Source organism: Mustelus asterias, chromosome 4 (genome assembly GCF_964213995.1).
Source record: "Mustelus asterias chromosome 4, sMusAst1.hap1.1, whole genome shotgun sequence".
NCBI classification, from domain to species: Eukaryota; Metazoa; Chordata; class Chondrichthyes; order Carcharhiniformes; family Triakidae; genus Mustelus; species Mustelus asterias.
In genome coordinates this window covers 113,388,295-113,409,743 of record NC_135804.1, presented here as the reverse complement: position 1 = coordinate 113,409,743, position 21,449 = coordinate 113,388,295, and the positions used below count along the sequence as shown (strand labels likewise).

The following is a 21,449-nucleotide window of genomic DNA, read 5'->3' as shown; positions in this document are numbered from 1 at the left end:
TCCGTCATCCTGCCTGCTTCCCCACTCGCTGGCGAGAAGTCACACCGGCGAGCATCAGTACTACTGTGCAGTAGTGGGGACCAGGTGCCATGCCCACACTGGGGGGGATTGGAGGCCATTGAGGTCACCGGGGGCATGGCTGGACAGTGCCCACCTGGCATTGTGGCAGTGCCTGATTAGACACTGCGGCCGGAATTTTACCCGGTTGACCAGCAGATTGGGACACCCTGTGCATGGTGCCCAAACGCTCTGAAGCCGGCTTCCCCGGTGTACCTAGGCTCTGCACCCCCCACCGCCATTTAAGAATGTGTGCAAACCATTCCCCTCCACAATAAAATTACTGAATTAACCTGTGATATGTATCATCAGAATTCTTATTCATGGAGCAGCTACTCTGTAGTAGGAATACTCGACTTATTTTTCATCTTATTGAAAGATGGTACCTCAGCTATACAACTGGAGGGCTGCAACACCCCAATTCTCATTCTTGTGTGAACTAAGAAAGATGTCTGTTGATGGGCTAAACGGTTTGGAGCCCAAACCTATCTGCTTCTCTATCGAACACTCTCTCTCATGGGTGTTGAGGTGAAACACAGCATCTGAATTGATTACTTGAAAGAGAGAATGCACTGAAGGAGGTTATTCAGCCCATTCTGCCTGTACTAGCTCTTTGAGGGGGCTCCTAATCAGTTTCATTGCAATGGACATTGTTCCCATTTACAAGTTGTGATCCAATTCCGTTTTGAAAATCACGACTGAACCAGATTCAGCCATCCATTCTGATCATTCACAAGGTTCAGTTTAATACAAATTTCAGTGAATTATCCATAAACACCACAAGATCTTTTGTTGTCTATGTAGCCAGGTATGGACATTTGGCCTTTTTGCCATCATTCTAAATGAATAAATAAACAAATCCTTTGGATTTGTTAATGGAACATGGCTGTTGTTTTTTTGCACAATGGTAAATTGAGGAAATCAGTCACTTCAATGTAATTATTAGATTTTGCTTGGGTTGGCCATGAGTCATTAAGCTTTCTGGCTCCGGTAATGTACCAGGTGTCAGGAAATTCCAGAGCGAGTCACTGTTGCTGGATTTGGTCCCAGATGTCAACAAATCCATTGTTGGGACAAACTGGCCCCAGCTCCATAAACATGAGTTTGTTTAATGGTTTAATCTATGTTGTTAACCCAGCTTTCAAACTAGTTAGAAAGAAAACTGGCATTACTAATCCCCCGCAAGATGGCCTGTTGAATTTTAAATCTAACCAATGTCAAATGCCTGCCTGCTTTAGCGATGGACTAAGAAGTGAAGGTGGGGGGGCTCAACAATTTTTAATTTAAAAAAAACAAATAAATATTTCTCATAAATTGAAAAGATTTATAAAAGGTTGTGTGGATAATGAAAGCATAGCAGCTGCAGTCTGCAGGAGATTAATTAGTTATATTGGAAGAAACACTGGGTGGAAATTTCTCCTCATGCATCTATGAATAAAGGGGGAAAACTGTGTGGCATTTAATAGAAAGCAGCCTGGTGTTCCAAGAAGTTATGTGGTATTGTGCCATCCTATCCCAGCCTGTGGAAAGTCCCATGCAGTGTTAGTATAAAATATGAGAGTCAAAACAGTTTGTCGGCAGAAATCCAATCCTGAACGTTTTTTTATTCTCCTCCTGGAGGAGTTGGCTCTTGCACTGCAACAGTTTGCCGGCATCAGGCATCTTCCAATATCTCACCCGAATGCTTATTGTGCCTTTTATGAGCTATGACGCTAAGCTAGGGCAGAAGGCATTGCATCTGTCCGATCCTTTCTTAGCCTCCACCCCCAGGTTAAAAAAATATAGAGATCAACTAATCCAATATAGCTGAGCGTTGAACCTGGAGTCAGTCATCTTTTGCCGTATGGTTCAACTGCTTGCTGAGCTTTCAGGGTCACGGAGTCTCTTTTCCAGACCAAGATATAATCTGTATCAATCAACTTTGACAAATTTATTATTTGTCAGAGTAGCAGCCTTTATTCCAACATCAACCTGTTTCTTTGTTGGTGCATTAACAACAAGAAATATTAGGTCATTGAAGTGATGCTCTACAATCAATATTGGGGCATTTTGTATAAATTCAGTTCTGGTTTTGCATTTGAAAGACTTTTTAGGTCTTGTTGCTACAAGGGACTGCAGAGGTGACTTGGACATTTTAGGAAATAGAACCATAACTTTTTGAAAAAGAGTGAATACACGTAATGGAGAAATACAAAATCGACATGGTTTTAGGACCCTTTGTAACATCGTGAGGTCAGCAACTACACTTGGAACGCAAAATATATAATTTAATTGAGTTGTGTTTGTGTTGTAGTACATTTTTAAAAATGGTATTTTCTGAGCATATGGAGTTAAAACAAAGATTTACTCAGCAGCTTGTTGATATTAAAACATGGAATTTGTCCTTTTATTTATATGCATGTGAGCTCAGACTAGCCACAGGGCTGTCATTAATCTTTGCAATAAACTGCTCCAAATAGCAGTAACTGTTAAGCATTAGTTCTGGTTGAAATTAGCATTTTTCAACAGTCCAGTCAGGCATTACTGTGTTGGTGCATTAGAACCAGCTTTCAGCGTTAAAGGCTGCAAAAACTGGCTGTAAGATATGGTTGGTTGCTAGCCAGAGAAAGACCTCGGAGAGGGAAAAAGAAAGTCACTGTTTCCACAAGATGAAAGCAAATGGTAACAAAAAAAGATAGATGTGCACAAGAACAGTGATATGTTTAATTGGCAGGCATCAAACATGAGCTTTAGAACCATTTTCACCTTTGCATCTGAAACGTGACGCTCATTCCCAAGTCAATCTAGAAATGATAGCGCTTTGGTTTGTAGCTAACTTTCCTACACTCTATCACAATCAAATAAAGGTTCAATTATCAGAAAATCTCAATGTGAGCTGTGTTTGCACTCAACTTGTAATGCAGAAGATGTTTCCACTGTGAATCATCATTTATGCTTTGCCCGATTATCAATTATTAGAATAGCTATGGAACAGAGAAATCTGATCAGAACCGTTCTCCTGACTCAACCTGTGAGCCCTGATATCAATATAGTATAATGTCAAGCCCAGTCCATCACGCAAACCAGCCTCCCATCCATTGACTCTGTCTACACTTCCTGCTGCCTCGGAAAAGCAGCCAGCATCATTAAGGAACCCACACACTCTGGACATACTCTGTTCCACCTTCTTTCGTCGGGAAAAAGATATAAAACTCTGAGATCACGTACCAACTGACTCAAGAACAGCTTCTTCCCTGCTGCCATCAAACTTTTGAATGGACCTACCTCGCACTAAGTTGACCTTTCTCTACACCCTAGCTATGACTGTAACACTACATTCTGCCCTCTCTCCTTTCCTTCTCTATGTGCAGTATGCTTTGTCTGTATACAAGGAACAATACTTTTCATTGTATAGTAAAACATGCGACAATAAATCAAAACAAATCAAATCAACATTTACTGGCTCCATATCATCTTGGGAGTCTGAAATTTTTTTCTCCTTCTACTCATTTAGAATAAAGCTGCTTGTAACACATCTCCACTGCTCTTTAGTGCAGTGACAAATCGAAAGTCAACAATGAAGCGGCAATTGGTCAAACCTCCATCACCATTCCAGCTTTATCCTCTCCGATAGCAATGTGGGTGCACCTTCATCGCATTGCAGCAGTTCAAGAAGGTGGCGGCATTCATAGGCAATTAAGAATGGGCAAAAAATGCTTGCCTTGTCAGTGATGTTCACATCCCAAGAACTTTTCTTTTACCAAGTTGGAAATCAGTCAACCTATCCTCACAAGCAGCCAATAAGGTCTTCTAGAACTTGTGTAGTATTTATGCTATTGGGGGTTGGGAGAAGTTGGGCAATAGTCCATTAAATTATTGGCTTTCAATAGATTGCAACTTTTCACTGCAAAGAAATAAAGTTACCAATGAACTGTTTGTTTTTAACTGACTGAGTACTGAATACGTCGCTTGATATATGTTTGTGTAACTTCTGCCTTTAAGATCAGAACTATTTCTCTAATGGACCTTTTGACCACCTGGTGTTTTGCTTGGTATTAATGACATTTATAATTAATGTTTCAATTTATTTCATTGAATTTCAATCTAAAAGTGTTTTAATTTGAGATCTTAGCTTGCGCACTGTCTGCTCAAGGCCAGTCTTCTGAGTTTCAGTGGCATGATTATAATAGAAAGCCATGATGCATTTACCTCCTCCATCTTTCAACTGGGTTCCTGTGCTTAGCATTTCACCTTGGAAGGGAGAAGGAAAGATGCTGACACCCGCGCCATCGTTGTTGAAGACTTCGTACCTCACAGTCCTGGTCACCATGTCCTCTCAGTGTCTGTTAAAGTCACCGTGGCCTCGAATTACTTTACTTCTGACTCATTCTAAAGATCTCACCTCACTGATCATTGATGCTAACTTTGCCAAGGCGGGACAGTGCAGTCATCTTATGACAGACATGACCTCGCAGGAACTGGGGGCACTAGGTATGGCCACCATCACTTGAAACCTCCAGCTGCACTTGTATGGCATCCAGGCACCCAGTGAATGCCCTCTTAGTTTCATCAACAGGAAGGAATTCAACTTTCTCAAGTTCATTCCAGTTGTCTGTGACCACAACTAGAGTTTCTTCTACATGTTGTGCACGCTTTCCTGGCAGCACCATGACTCAGTGAGTCGCCGACAGTCCAAGCTGCCTCAGATCTTCAACTTCCAAAATGTGTGAAAGACAAAGGATAGCCCTTGAAGAAATGGCTACTGATCAGTCTATGAGAGCCCCATACAGAGGCACAAATGCAATACTGCCAATAGCAAATCCTCACAAGGGCAACCATTGAGAAGGCTATTGAGCTTCAGAGGATGTAGTTCTGATGCCTAGACTGGTTTGGTAGCACCTTTCAATACCCCTCTACAGAGGGCGCAGTCATTGTGCTGGTCTGCTGCACTCTCTATAACATGGCCCTCCCAGAGAGGTATAGACCTTGAGCTCAATGAGGTCCTGAAGGGAGGAACTGGAAGAGGAGATAATAGAAGAGATGATGCTGAATAGAGAGATGTCCTTGCTGCATGATGAGGTGACCTCCTTCTGCTGTCCTTTGAGAAGAGGACCTACCTCTTCGACTTCAAGGTCTCCAGCATCGATGAAGCGAAGGGTTGCCCTGCCCAAATGCCAGACCTGTAGCTCTCCTGTGACATCTCATTTCACTCTAATACACTGGAAGGTCAGCGGTTTCTCCCTTAAGACAACCTGCAGCCTCAGTAATGGCTGCGCTGGGATGACGAAATGAGTCCCATGCCTCATGTGACCCACCTCTGCTCCCACCCCTGTTGTCTCTGAGAACAGGAAGGCCATATCAATAATGGGCTTTTAGACATGCATATCTTAGTTTCAATCAATTTCCCACCAGAGATGGGTTCTTGATTTTGCAACAAAACCTATTTCCCATCTCCAAGGCGAAAATTGGCACTTTCACTTTTGGTGTAATTAGGTAATTGGGGGTAACTTTAACCAGCTCCCAGGAGGTGAGTCAGTCATGCTATTAAGAATATTTTGAGCCACCATCTTAATATCTTTCCTATTTGTAATGCGTGTCAGCTGTGTTTTCTGGGTCTTGGGGAACCCAACAGGTTAAAGAAGGGGAAATGGGCCATATCCCTGAGCTGAGAGCTTTTACAGCACTGCTTGCGGGCAAAGAGGAGCAAGGGTATTTCCTTCCAGCCCACCAAGTTATTTTATTAACTGCTCCCGTGATCTCATCAATCCCTACAATCTCTTCTCACAACAACTACTATGACCCCAATCCTGGGTCTCTTATGCATCACTCAGCCTGTCCCCTCCACACCCCCCCCCCCCCTCCCCCCTTGCATCCTTTTGCTTCAGGCTTTCTCTCCCGCCTGGTACTCTGGAGAAAAAGTTTAAGACATCTGTAGGACTTTCAGGGAAACCAGGAAGTATTTTTCTCCCCAATTCCCCCGGCTCCGAAAACACCCGCTCAGTAAACATACCGGGGCCAATGTCTATTTGATACTATTTAAACATTACACTCTTGATCAAGTTCTAGTACTTTAATATTCAAGTTAGCACACAGAAACGTAACATATCCCTCGGACATCCTGGCTATTTGTGTCACAATAAAAAGCTTAAAAGGTTTGGCATTGGTCCCGTGCTTAATTTAAGCAGTACTGATTGCAGGTGCATTCCAAAACAATTCATATTCTTATCTCAAAGAATGTATTGCAAATTGCTGCAGAAAATGTCTAATAGCCAGATGTAAATTGCTTCTGATGTGTTTGTGTGTAACTTGAAGGCAAATGTGTTGATCAATTCCATATGTTACATCCAGCTTGCACACGGTGGCTATTAATCAGTGCAGTATTTCCTTACTATGCCAGGGGCCTCTCTGCTTTCTTTGCATCTGTGACAAGGTCACATCCTCTCATCGCTTCAAGTGCACTTTTTATCTCTCAATTTTTTTTTTAGGCTGATAAAATGTTTAGAAAAACTCAGGAAATGTCCCACATTGACCAAACCCACAGCACTTATTTCACTGTCAGTGACCATATCAAGTGTTTTGCACCTGTTTTTCTCTCTCCAAAGACCTAATTTTACCTGACAATGATGGATTGGAAGTTTACTACAGGGAAACCCTTAGCTTCAAGACTAAATGAAGGAACATAAGATGGGCTTTATAATTGAACTCCAAAATTTGCATCAAGCAGTTATCACTGTATAATATTATTGTGAAAATATTGATACGTTTTGAGGATTTAACCTCTAAGTGTCTTTAGTGGTTTCTTTCGCTCATCCTTCCATTTTAAGGCTGTCCCACGCACCCCCCCCCCCCCCCCCCCCTCACCTCTCTTATTAATATTTCACACCATTCTTCAGTCAAGAAGGGGCAGGTAACTTGTTCACACACAGGCTTCTAATTAATATTCTTGGACTTGGTGTTAGAAGATACCTGAACAACAGAGGCTGGCCTGCGTTCTGCGAGAAATACTTCACTCCTGCTTGTTGGTACTTCTGATAATGTGGAGTAGCAAAGGTACTGTGATGAGGTGTCCTCTTTGTAATATGATACCTCGCTATACTAATACACCCCCACCATTGACTACCGATGTTAATGGCACATTTCTTCTTTCTAGTGCGTCCTTGTTTAATACTTTCTGAATGTGAAAAGTTAATTGGTGAAAGATTTGGAGACCATTGTTGCACAATATCAGAAGGATTTCTACCATGATTTCTCCTGTTACCCGACTTTCTTTGATACGTTTGGACTCGATTCAATGTGAATCATGAATTATACTTCACCAAAACGAGGCTTCCCCCACACAGATTCATGATCCATTATTTTCGATTTAAATTAATTCCAGTCAAAATGAGCTGTTCACTTAAAGCCTTATACCTTCAGCAACAGGGTACTCCAATTATCTAAGGTGGTCTCACAGCCCCAGCATCAAAGGTGACAACTCTACAGGCTTTCAAATATATTGCACTGGGTTTTATATTAATATCTCTGAACAAGAAAAGCGTATTGTTCTGTAGAACATTTTGGATCAATGTTTATATCAGCAGCGAGGATTCCTGATGAGATCAATGCCTAATAAAAGCAAAAGCTTTATTGGAAAATGCTACTTGCGCTTAACTGGAAGGAAATGGCTACAGCTGGAAATGTTATGCAACAATACATCAATCCTAATGTATTAAATATGTGGCTTTTTATTTGGGTTTTTTTAATATGGTAGCTTTGGCCTAATTATAGTAATCATTACACATCAATGAGTAAAACATTAAATGACTCATAACTTTTGTTTAAAAACTCATTGTCTGCAACAGAAGCAGCCTTTGTAAATGCACAGGTTGATGCTTTGCTAGTGTCCACGAAACTGTAGCTCACCATTGAATTCCGCCTGCACATTACTTTTGGGTCATCCATTTATATATTTCCATGGTGACATTAGCCGATTTAAGACAAAGTCATGTACATTTTCCAGGCAGAAAAGTACAGTTAAGATGAGAAAATTAGGATGGGAAGGAGAGGCAGGAGAAAAAAGCATTTCTGTAATTACGCTTCTTAAAAAAAGGCGACACGGCCTTTGCTGACTTATCTGAATATGATCTTTCTGATCTCTTCCAGAGACATGGAGATCAAAGCATATTCCGGGAGCTTTAACAATATGGTTATGCAACCGTTGTCTTTCTCTTCCCTTAAATTAAAACTAATTCAGATAGCTGTCCTACCTTTCTCCTTTTGGCTTCTCTTAATGCTGGGCCCATTATCATGATCTGCGAGTTCTCCTTCTCGAGTCCCAGGCTGGCCAGCTGTTGGAAAAGAATCGTAATATTCTACAGTTTATTCAACTGATCCGATACCAGAGATGTACTTTTCCAGCCATTCACATTCTTCCTCATTCTCACAAATCCCAGGCATTAAGCTTCTTACTAACCTGGGGTTTGGAGCCCAGTTCCTCAACAGCATTGTATTTATTGTACATTTTTAACAAAAGCTATTGCCTTTGTTCTTACCTACGCCTGAGCACAAGTAATTCAACTCACCAAAACATTCCTTAGCATTTTGCAAAACAATGTCATGCTTCTTTTATCTGTTGTCATCAATATTAGCTTTCTTTCCTTTTAAGATAATTGTGGGTTTTTTAATGATGTATAATAATATTGAAAGTAATTTTCACCAATCAATGGTGTGCATTGTCCATTCATTACAGAGGCTGACTAATTTTTATTTGCATTGATATCAGTGAAAGTGAAGATTGAGCAGGTTCTTTGACAGGAGGGCAGTCTGCTCTATTAGTTCGCTGCCTAAGCACTGAAGATACATTTCGCTCCTGGATTGGATGTGGTTGTGTGTGGCTGGTTGTGTAAATGATGCATTTAGTGCAAATTGTCTGTTGTCACACTTGAGAAGTTGCATCTCATGAATTGCACGATGGTAAATGCAGATTTCTTGCAGCTGACTGGCTCACAATTTCTATTCATAGAGTAGCAGCAAATCATCAAGGAAGAGGTAAAAAGCATATGAATCAAACCATGGGAAAAGCAGAGAAATAAACGTTTAATGAAAAACTACTGAGGGGATGTGAAACAATGCATTAATCAGAATGGTCAGTAAAATGTATTACATAAGGCTTGTGCCAAAATAGATATTAAATCATGAAGTTAAGGCAATTATTAAACTTGCCTAAACTGCTGTATTTCTATTTTTACTGATGGTACCTGTTGGAGAATCTTGAGACTTGTGATCATACAGGTTCGTAGAGCCTTCGTGGTTAGTTGAAAAGACTTTCGGGGGCAGATATTTAAATGCCAACGAGGTTGGGATCCGGTATGGGCGCGAATTCAAAATCGCAATCCTGACGGCCATCTCGGCATCCTTGCCTCTGGAAGGATTTGGCCGGCATTGGGGCGGGGTGGGGGGAATGGGAAATCCACTTGCCACCATGTAACTGCCCATCAGACTCCCTAATCTTAGTGAGAGGCCTGACCAGTCGTGAATGGGGGTTTTTAATTCAGCAAACCCAAACAGTCTGTGCCCATTTGTTCTCAGCTACCGGGTTCATCGTGGGGACGATAAGCACGAGGTCCAGCACTATATCCTTTACTTTGTTTGTATGATCACTGGAGTATAAATGGTTAATGGCTAGAGTGCACCAACAATGAAGTTGGGTCACATGTAACTGGAAGCTGAGGGATGGAGGTTCGAATGGAGTCCTGCTAAGGTCTACCTCTGTAAATATTTATATAGTCAATAAATGTTCGCTAGTTTGCAACAGCATGGCTTTCAGCTCTTCCATCCAAGGCACAAACAGCCAAGTTATGATAATAATACATGGTTGCAGTGGCCCGCCAACCATTTACCAAAGATCACAGTTGATGCTGATTAAAGGCTGGAAGAGTAAGAACCATTGGCCCATCAGGGGCTCACTCAAAAGACACCAACAGCGTCAACCAGAGTCCTACAAACGTCAACTGGAGGTGGACAGGGCCCAGACAAAGTCTTACTTCTGCCCAAGTCCCAGACCTTGTGGAGGACCAAGCTTCACACTGGGGATACTAGTATGTTGATTCAGTCAATAACAGACTCTCTCTGGAAGAATGGGATGTATCCAGGGTGAAGTGGTAGAGCCACGGGAGCATACCTTTCATGCAGAAATGTAGTTAATGGCCACAGAACCAATTTTAAGTTGCGGTGGTTGTGGCTAATTGACCTTGAGGCTGGCGTGTTTCAGCATAAACACCTGGGGACACGAGATTGCTTTGGCAGATAAGGCAAAGGAGAATCCAAAGAGATTCTACGAATACATAATGGACAAAAGAGTAACTAGGGAGAAGTAGGGCCTCTTAAGGATCAACAAGGTCATCTATGTGCAGATCCACAAGTGATAGGTGAGATCCTAAATGAATATTTCTCATCAGTCTTTACTGTTGAGAAAGGCATGGATGTTAGGGAACTTGGGGAAATAAATAGTGATGTCTTGAGGAGTGTACATATAACAGAGGTGGTGTTGGAAGTCTTAAAGCGCACCAAGTTAGATAAATTCCCAGGACCTGGTGAAGTGTATCGCAGTATGTTGTGGGAGACTAGGGAGGAAATTACGGGTCCTCTCGCAGAGATATTTGAATCATCGACAGCCACAGGTGAGGTGCCTGGAGATTGGATTGTTGTGCCTTTGTTTAAAAAGGGCTGCAGGTAAAAGCCTGGGAACTACAGGCAGGTGAGCCTCACATCTCACTTACAACTTAATGGGTAAGTTGTTAGAAGGTATTCTGAGAGACAGGATCTACAGACATTTAGCGAGGCAAGGACCGATTAGGAACAGTCAGCATGGCTTTGTGAGTGGAAAATCATGTCTCACAAATTTGACTGAGTTTTTTGAAGGGGTAACCAAAAAGGTAGATGGGGGCAGTGCAAATGATGGTGTCTACATGGACTTTAGCAAGGCCTTCCACAAGGTACCGCATAGTAGGTTGTTGCATAAGATTAAATCTGGGATCCAGGGCGAGGTAACCAAATGAATACAAAATTGTCTTGATGACAGAAGCCAGAGGGTGGTTGTAGAGGGTTGTTTTTCAAACTGGAGGGCTGTGACCAGCGGTATGTCTCAGGGATCAGTGCTGGGTCCACTGTTATTTGTCATTTATATTAATGATTTGGATGAGAATTTAGGAGGCATGGTTGCAGATGACACAAAGATTGGTGGCATTGTGGACAGTGAAGAAGGTTATCTCAATTGCAACGGGATCTTGATCAATTGGGTTAGTGGACTGATGAATGGCAGATAAGTTTAATTTAATAAGTGCGAGGTGATGCATTTTGGTAGATTGAACTAGGGCAGGACTTACTAGTTAATGGTAGGGCATTGGGGAGAGTTATAGAACAAAGGGATCTAGGGGTACATGTTCATAGCTTATTGAAAGTGGAGTCACAGGTGGACAGGGTTGTGAAGAAGGCATTTGGCATGCTTGGTTTCATTGGTCAGAACATTGAATACAGGCGTTGGGACATATTGTTGAAGTTGTACAAGACATTGGTAAGGCCACACTTGGAATACTGTGTACAGTTCTGGTCACCCTATTATAGAAAGGATATTATTAAACTAGAAAGAGTTCTGAAAAGATTTACTAGGATGCCACTGGGACTTGATGGTTTGAGTTATAAGGAGAGACTGGATAGACTGGCTTAGGAGTGATCTTATCGAGGTCTATAAAATAATGAGGGGCATAGATCAGCTAGATAGTCAATATCTTTTCCCAAAGGTCAGGGAGTCTAAAACTAGAGGGCATAGGTTTAAGGTAAGGTGAGAGGGGAGAGATACAAAAGGGTCCAGAAGGGCAATTTTTCACAGAGGGTGGTGAGTGTCTGGAACAAGCTGTCAGAGGTAGTGGCAGAGGCGGGTACAATTTAGTCTTTTAAAAAGCATTTAGACAGTTACATGAGTAAGATGGCTATTAAGGGATATGGGCCAAACGCAGGCAATTGGGACTAGCTTAGTCATTTTTTTAAAAAAAGGACAGCATGGTCAAGTTGGGCCGAAGGGCCTGTTTCCATGCTGTAAACCTCTATGACCTTTATTGGTAGGCTTTAACTTCAAACAGATCAAAATATGGCTTTGCATGGTGTTGCTCACCATGCAAGCTAGCTACTTATAGAGCGTTGTTCTGGACTGTTCTCTGACACATGGTAATCAGTCCTGCACCAATTTGGACATGGAGCTGAAGGGCCTGGGAGACTCACGATTGCCCGGACGCCGGTTGCAAGTCCCGCTAAAGACCCTGTGCTGATGTCTCCTTGCCCACTGCACAAGGCTAGGAGAATCACAGCTATTGTGTTACTGAGACCATTGTAGCTTAAAATATACTTTGTAATTTGTATTCATCTTAAAATTTGTGTGTAATTGTGACACTAAGGGGGGGAAAGGAGTATTGTATTATAATCCAATTTTTCCATGTTTAATATCTTTTCCTTGTCGCGGTCCTGTGACTCCATGGGTCTTTTGAGCCATGATTCCATTTTGGAATCTTCCAGTTATATCAACTGGGATTGTAACACAGCTCAACCCTAGGAACCTTCCTTCCAAAGATTTAATGCCATTCACCCCATCTTTTATCTTCTATTTACTCCCTGTATCCCCCTCAACACAGTCAGGAGGCCAGAAGCCTCTACACAGCAATTAGTTTCCCTCCTCCAGTTTTTTTTGCTAGTTTCCCCCAAGAGGCTATTTTCTTTCATGAGATTTGTTTGTGTTTTTTCCAGATAAATAAAATTAGAATGAAGAAACTGCCTGCCCTTCTCCTCATTTATCTTTCTAACCACAATCTCCATTTCTTTCTCTCTCCCCGTTAGAAAATAGCATTTAATTCAGAGTAACATTGACCTATTTTGCCTACAGCTGTGCACGGGTGATAACTCAATATTGTTTCATTCTGAACTAGTATTGAATGAAGAACATCTTTCTTCTCTCTCTCTTTCTCTTTCCTAGAGTGTGGTAGCGAGCCCTTTCTCTCCACTTATGCTCTCTAATCTCAGTTGCTCATCTCTCTTTCCATTTCTTCACTTCTCCCAACTTCAAACCATTTCTGAAGCGTATCATACAACACAAAACAAAAATGTTCTCAGATGTGCAATCATTCACTGCCACCATCACCAGCCCCCCCCCCCCCCCCCCCCCCGATACACACACACACACACACACACACACACAATGTAACCTTTACCTCCCAGCTTTTGAAATTTGTCCTCTATTTTCCAAAAATATTTTGAGGAAAGCTACCAACTAGATAGTGTAGGGAACTAAAGAAAAATATTCCATTGAAGCAAGTAAACAATGAAAATCCCCAAGACTTTAGAGATGCTGGAGCCTTCAATATTAATTCGAATGAAGATGTCAAAAGATAATTAAATTGATAATTTAATAATGTTATTGAAAAATATGTATTTCTAATTGAATTTTGCTTAAATAATTTATTTCGCACTTTAGAAATGGTAGTTACTAACAGAAAAAAATGGCGAATAAGGAGGGGAAAAAAAACTTCCAAAAGAATTTTAAGCAATTTTTGATTGGATTTATTATTGTCACATGTATTAGTGTACAGTGAAAAGTATTGTTTCTTGCGTGCTATATAGACAAAGCATACCATTCATAGAGAAGGAAACGAGAGAGTGCAGAATGTAGTGTTACAGTCATAACTAGGGCGTAGAGAAAGATCAACTTAATGCAAGGTAGGTCCATTCAAAAGTCTGACAGCAGCAGAGAAGAAGCTATTCTTGAGTCGTTTCTTATGTATTGGTTGGTTTTGTATCTTTTTTCCGAAGGAAGAAGGTGGAAGAGAGAATGTCCGGGGTGTGTGGGGTCCTTAATTATGCTGGCTGCTTTGCCGAGGCAGCGGGAAGTGCAGACAGAGTCAATGGATGGGAGGCTGGTTTGTGTGATGGATTGGGCTACATTTACAATTACAAGTTAAGGTAGGAGAATGTATTACAGCTATGGGCATAGTGTTTTAGACGAGGGAAGATGTTGAAACAAAGGGCAAGATTTTTCCCAGAAATTGGCAAAGGCCAATGGTGGGCAAGGAAAGTGGTGTTAAGCCCGCCAATGGCAATGGTGGTTTTTCTCACCATGTAGTGCGGCACTTGTGTGAAAAACTTTTACACACTTATTCCATGTGTGTCACTGATTCACCCACCCTGCCATCACCTCAGCATTGCAATCATCAGGATGCCAGCACACACCAGCCACACTTTGCGGGTTGCTGGATGCCTCCCTAGGGAGATCCCTGGAAGCAGTAGAGGCCTGATGTAATGTCCTCTACCCAAGCCCACAAAGAAAACCAGCCAACAAGGTCACCAACCCGCCATGGGAGATGGTGGCAGTGGTGGTCAGCGCTAATGCCCTGCAGAAGAGGACAACTATCCAGAGCAGGAAGAAGATGAATGGTCTCTTCCATTTTGCCAGGGTAAATCTTCTCATCACTCTCAACTCACACACCCTTCACACATCCACAGGGATCACACTCACTGCCAGTTCAGGAGACACCATCACTCTCTCCCACACACATCTTCATCTTCCCTGCAGATCATGTCCTCATCAGCTCATTGATCCCGTTCACCAAGCACACATGCCAGGCATTCTTATAATCTGCCCCGGCACATGCCCAGCTTACACTTTCTCCAACTGTCTCATGTAGGACATGTTGGCTCACAACAAGGTGGAGAGATCCAAGTGAGGTAGAGGGGTGCCGGAGCTTAAGGTGCTCACCACCTTTGAGCACAGAGCCATCCAGCTGGCAGGGGGAGGATGTTGACCACTCCTGTGCTGACATCAGGGGCGATGAAACCAAATGAAGATCCAACATTGCATCATCCATCAGGTAACAGTGCAGAGAATCATGTCTCCTGTTTCTCAGGCCCCTGCCATGAACTAATGACATCACTTTTCTGTCACAAACACATCTCGGAAGCAGCCAAGGTAGTCCACCAACCAGGTCCTCGACTCTAGACCAGAGAGCAGTGCAGAGGAGGGATTCACAGACCCTGACATTGAAGGCCTGTCATTTGCTGAGTCCCTGTCAGATAATGAGCCTCTGGACTCGGTCATGCCTCAGGTGTTGTCGCTCCAAAGATAAATTCATGAAAATCAGGAAGGGATGTCTGGTACACTCTTCAGATTGAAAGGCTGCACAGAAGAGTCTGGCCATCTTATATATTGGGCAACACAACAAGGTCCACACTGCTGCAGGACATGCTCTCCGTGTTGCAGGCACTTGCTGGGATCCATCAGTGCTGATACCAGAGGATGGTGGGGCTTCTCGATCTCACTCCAGCTACCCCTTCATCCCGAGGAGGTAACCAGGGGCCCTCAGGCATCCTTAGAGAGGAGGATCAGCTGATGCACACCCCGGGGCCATCCATCCAGGTGACTCCAGAAGTGCCCCATCCATCTGAATGCCCTCTTCCTGTGACCTCTTTAACTGTAGCAGAAGAGAGCAAGGTGGATGGTACTGCCACACAGCAGGATGCCAAAGTCAGGCTGGGGCCCTGCAGGTCTCAGTCCTCCAGAGGACGCCGCCGAGGTTATCACAACCAGCAGGACAGAGCAGGCACAGGCTGCCTCCACTTCCATTGTGGATGTCGGGGATGCAGCATGTTGTAGCGGCAGGGTTAGAAAGGTTAAGAAGCTCTAGTTGCTCAACATGGGCACGGGTGTTAAGCACTTGTAAATAAACTCTCATCAATTGCACCATATCTATGGATCCATGTTGTGATGAGCTGTTTTCCTGTAGTCCTTACTTGAAAGCTTGATTCCTACACCAGAAAAAGGCTGGGTGCTCAGTCCAGCGTTTCCTCCATGTGTCTTGTGCAAGGTCCCCAGCACAGTGGTGGCTTCCGCTCACAGTGACTGAACACATCAGTCGTGCCTGTTTCTCATAGGGAATGAGGATGTCTCCCACAATGTAAATGGCCAGTGTCACTCATTTCAGTGATCATCAATGTGTACTCTCTGAACTTTTGAGCTATCTTGCCCACCGCCTCCCCCCCCCCCCCCCCCGCCCCAATCCCATATGCCTCAGTCCTGGGTGACACTGAACCTCAAGGGTACAGGTGACAAAGGATGATGTTAGATTGGGAGAAGTGTCAGAGGTCTGAAAGCAGCTCAGAATATAGGAGTTGGTCACACTCCCAGGGAATCGAGTACACACCTGGACGATGTGTTTGGTGTGGTTGCAGACCAGCTAAATATACAGCAAGTGGAAGCCCTTGTGATTCACATAGTTCACTGCTCGATGCCCTGGAGATTTGAGTGCCATGTGGTGGCAGTTGATGCCACTCTGCATTGTGCAATGCCGGAGATTTGCTCAAAGTCCATCACTCTTGCATCCTGGCTTGCCTCCTCATCCTGCTCAAAATGGACAAAGTTGTGTGTCTTTACAAAGATTGTGTCCATCCCCTCCTGGATGCGCTTGTGTGTAGAGACTTGCAAAACCCTGCAGAGGTCACCTGTGGAGCCATGAAAGAAGTCACTGGTGTAAAAATTAAACACCGCAGTAACTTTCCACAGCACTGGCAATGAATTCCATCCATTCCCCATGGCAACTAATCCTGCAGAAGGGTCCTCTGCCACCCCTTCCTCTTTATAATTCTGCTCCTGCCTTTGGCACTAAGCGCTTCCAATGAGGCTGACTTCTTCTTCTTTCCTGCCTATGAGCGAGAAGAATGATAGTGAGGTCATCAGGCTCCATGTTTCATACACTGTCCTCAGTATCAAAAAAGAGAGACTTGATGATTAGCATTTCTCTCTCCAGAACCACTTTATGTCCATTTGTCATCTAAAGCTAACTTTCAAAGCCTACTGACTCATGTCCTGGTCACAGCATTGATGCTGGTTGGGTAAGAGCCCACACCACCCATACTCCACACTACGGCATCACTGTGCTGCATCCTGAGGTCTCAACTCAAGCACAGGCATTGTCCAGTAGTTCACTCCAAGGCTTTGCTCTATGGGGGACACTTTTCATTACGCACCTCAGCAAGGTTAGGAGCGCTCTCTCAGGCAGTGTGGCATTGCCAACTGTCTAAGTGCCTGAGGTGGGAATAATTGTGTGAGTAGTTAGACTCTAGGCATGTGAATTGAGTTACAACTGAACATTCTCAGCTGCAATGGGGTAATGATCAATGACATGGCTTTCCATTCACCTTGCACTTGTCAATATCTTGCCTCCAGAAGCAACCCCCCCCCCCGCCAAATTGAGTAGAACCATCAGTCCATGAAGACTGCCCATCTACCCACTGCACTGCCCCACACATTCCTTCCCTCTGCGAGGGTCTTCCAAGAAATCTATTGCCTAGCAGCAGAAGACAACCTCAAGAACGGTGCTTTTCACACTTGACAGAATTCCCTCCCAGTACCGTGGAGTCTCTTCCCCACTGGTCTCCCTTGACTAGGCCGCTGGTATTCTTCCAGTGCTACCCCGGTCTCGCTCCAGTGCTATGCCGGTCTCCCGATGTCAGAGCCTGGAACCCCCATGTCAAAAGTTGGTCACCCCCTCCCTTCAGAGCCTGTTCTCTCCCAGTCAAAGGCTGGTCATCCCCCAGTCAGAGTCTGCACCCTCAAGTTAGCCCCCTTAATATGTCAAGCCACTCCTCTAGCGCTGCGCTCACCTCTGAGCTTTCCTCAGTGTGGTGCTCGCCAGCTGCACACTCTTTGAAGCCAGTTGTTATTTGCGCTGTTCTAACATCGCGTCACCATGGATGGAATTTGTTATTGTGGTGGGGAGGAGGTTTCGGTGAATGGGCCCAATAATGAAATGAAAGTGTATTATAATGATGTTCCTAACACTGAACAGTGGGAAAGGCAGCCCACCACAGGGATGGGGGTGAAAGGGGGTGCAATCATGGCAAGCTTTCACGCTGCCGTAAAAAGTCCTTGGACTTCTCATGATATTTTCCGCTCCCATTGCCAAACCTACCCGATGCTAACTGGAATAGAAAATTGCAGCCGAGAAGTTATCCAGACAGAAACTCTGTCCATACCTAATTAATATATTCAACAGGTTATTGAAATTAACATTACATGTAAAAAATGAAGCTTAAAAAAGTCAAATTTTGATGTGAAATGTTTTCTAAATATTCTAAATTGCTGCAGAAATTGCATGTGTTGTTATTCATTCTGAACTTTGTTCATTTAAACAGCTCGCAACCTCTGAAAGGACTATATACTCAAGTTGGAGGAAACATTTACTACAAAGCAAAATTCAGTAAGTACACTTAATCATGCTTCATAAAGAAGAAACATTGCAGATAGACCAGCAAACAAAATCATGTTGTAAATTTAGATACAAACACAACTTGACTCCTCCACCTTATTACATGTAGAAATTTCTCAATACATCCATGGAACCTACCTGCTGTGGTTGAAGAAATTATTTGTAAAAACAGTAACTTTGCAGTCTCTCTAAAAGATTCCTTCCAAATGAATTTCCAAATTCTTCCACAAGTGATCTGCGACCCCAATTACAAATTTGTAGCCTGACTCACTGTAGCAATATCATGGGAGATATGCTTGTGCGTTTGTGTATACATGTGTGTGTACTTGTAATTTTAATATATTCAGAGAAACATGGAAATAGTTGTTTACAGATTTTATAATGTTGACTTGTAATTTCCTAGTAACTCACTGTGTAATGAAATGTCATTCATAAGCTTTGCAGTAATTAGATCAGTTTTATTCATTCACTCTCACTAATGTCGAGGTGCACTCTTTGCATTGATGTCCACTGATCTGTCAGTGAAATAAAATCACCATGTCTTTATGTGAGATAGCTATAGATGTGTGTATTATGGTGAATTCAATTCTTATCTTGAGACTGAAGTGATCATTGGAAAATAACAATCTATTTTTGATTCTGGCTCATGCCATTATGTAAGCTCCCATTCAAAGTGACCAGTGTATTGTTGTTGCTATGATTCTCTCAATCCATTAGTTTGGTAATTATTTAAAACTGTGTAATAATGCATCCAAACATTAATAATGGGTTAAGCAGGCTGCAAGTATCAGAAATACTTAATCGACACAAAAAAAGAGCTGGAAGTTTTGGGCTGTGTGTTCAGAAAGTTCAATAACAAGAACTTGCTTACATATTCTGTCAGAGGCAATGTCATGTTGGGATGGTGAGCTAGACACACTGCTGCTCTGGTGTGAAGAGGGGTGACTTCCAGGCCGGTGACTGTCTTCAAGGGATGGTGCTGGGGATGGGCTATTATGAACCCGCTCCTGGTGGCAGAACAAAAATTCAAGAGGTTGTCCAAGTAGATGAGTGTAATCTTTACTGGCTTGTAGTGGCATTCCCTACATTCCGAAATACAAGGTTAATTTTCATTATTCATTCACGTTTGTATAAACAGTACTTAAATATTTTCTTACTACTGATGTTACTGTGGAAAATACTGTCATCAAACATTTCAACATTTCAACATATTTCTACTCAAATACAGGTCTAATCAAAATATTCTGTTCTTTATTAAATGATCATTTGAGTATTTTCTGCTTACTTATATTTAAATCTAGTCAATAAATTATTTACCATTAACTCAATCCCAAAGGCATCAATTTACCTACAACACTATAAAACACCTGTATTGAAAAATAATTTACTTATCAGAGTAAAGTTTACTGATCCCATTCTATAATTCAGGTATGAAAGGTAACATTCTTTCTCACACCGCACTTAGTGTGATTGTTTAATATAGTGAATTATTTCCATTTCCAATACTTTTTGGTCCATGTAGCCTGGATACCAACATGAGTAAATCCAAAAACATACACACCCTGCATGCGCCTAAGGGCTAATATAATATTTCTGAGTGAAAATAAAGTTAATCAATAAACATTGCTAAGACAGTGATTTGTGAGCTCGTGTGGGACTCCCAAAAATACCAAAATGAGAATGCCAATCCGACATTTAAACTCTGGTGCCTTCAATGAGGGGAAAGAAAATCAGCAATTTTTGGGAACCTGCAGGATGGAGGCTTGGGTAGAAATGAATTGCTCCATTTTAAGAAGAAAATCCTCCCCACAGATGGGCAACACCGACTCAACACACAGCACACCATTTAACTCCTATGTTTGCAATTTTCCATTGAAATGGCTGAAGGCAAAAAGTAGAGGCAATAGTGGGGAGTTAGGGGGAAAAATGAATAATGCGACAGAGATACCACGCAAAGCAGTTGTTTAACATAGGTTTCACAAACTACACATGTGAAACTGTTTTGATGAATGTTTCACAGAAAATGGATCTTCACATTTTTCGGACGGAGAAAAATGAAGATCTTGTCAAGATAAAGGGAAGGCAAATTTGCATTACAGCTAAAATAATTCTACAAAGAAAATGGCGTCTTTTGAGAATGGTGTTGTCAAACCTGAACAAGCTTGATGCCTAAAGTTCCTGCAGTCAGGCTTTGGTCAGGCATCGTTCAGCTGTGGGCAAAGTTAGTCAGAATTGGACTATTTCATACCCATAACAACATCCTGGATTTGAGTGGATGGAACCCCTAGAGCCAATTCCCAGTCAGGGAGAAGCCACCGGTTTCCAATTGGGCCCCACCTCCAAAATGCATGATGCGATTGAGGAAGCTTGCGAAAAGGGCATTTTAAACTTGAAATGAAATGGTTATATTAGTTAGGAATAAAACAAATGTGGTTTTATTAAAATTGAGTAACTGAAATGAAGGCCAATACCATGTGACACCATTGAGGCTGAAAATAGTGCAAGGGAAGATGAAGGTAATTTGGAAGTAGTGATCAGGTGACCTCCACTATGCACTCTAAAACCCTAAGGGTCACAGGAGGAGCAGAAATCTAACTGTTTTGATGTCTTGAGAAAAAGGGTAGAAATCTGGATTGATAGGGAGGAGGAGGAGGAGGAAATCAAATTCCTGCAATATAGTCGGAGCTTAGGACAAAGAAGAAGGGAAAAATTCAGAGAAAAGTTAACCATGAGAGAGGCAAGGAAGACTGGGGCAGAAAGTAAGAGGTGGGACACTCAAGTTGTGAGAGAGGTTCTCTACACAATAACAAGATTTTAGTTGTACTCTGTCTGTGTGTGCAGAGGGTTCATGGATGGGTTTTCCCTGGTCTGAGACCCTTACTTCATCCTTGGATATATAAAGATAAAAGAGAATGAAGAGAAGAACACAGAGCCAGTAAAATTATTTAAAATGGATCCTTGATTGCATCCTGTGTGTTTTATCTTGTTATTTTTAAGCTACTCTTGACATCCAAGCTTTATTTCAATGTAAGCTGAATGTACTTTTAAATGTTTCAACCAGGGAAAATTGGAATTCCCCAAAGCTGTTGGAGACCTAAGGGTTAACTCCTGCACACAGCAGCAAACCCAGGG

At 42.5% G+C, this 21,449-nt stretch overlaps 1 protein-coding gene across 2 annotated transcripts in view; it reads right to left on the bottom strand.

Annotated features, from left to right (window-relative positions):
• dacha (dachshund a) overlaps nucleotides 1–21,449 on the bottom strand; it is a 387,374-nt gene that overhangs the window by 63,543 nt on the left and 302,382 nt on the right. The window contains exons 5-6 of one of the 2 annotated variants that reach the window (XM_078211668.1): nucleotides 19,189–19,399; nucleotides 8,283–8,363 (exon numbers count right to left, since the gene is read on the bottom strand). In XM_078211668.1, coding sequence (XP_078067794.1) covers nucleotides 8,283–8,363; nucleotides 19,189–19,399 — 292 coding nt within the window. The remainder of the gene's footprint in view (nucleotides 1–8,282; nucleotides 8,364–19,188; nucleotides 19,400–21,449) is intronic. The other variant, XM_078211669.1, reaches the window with a different exon arrangement.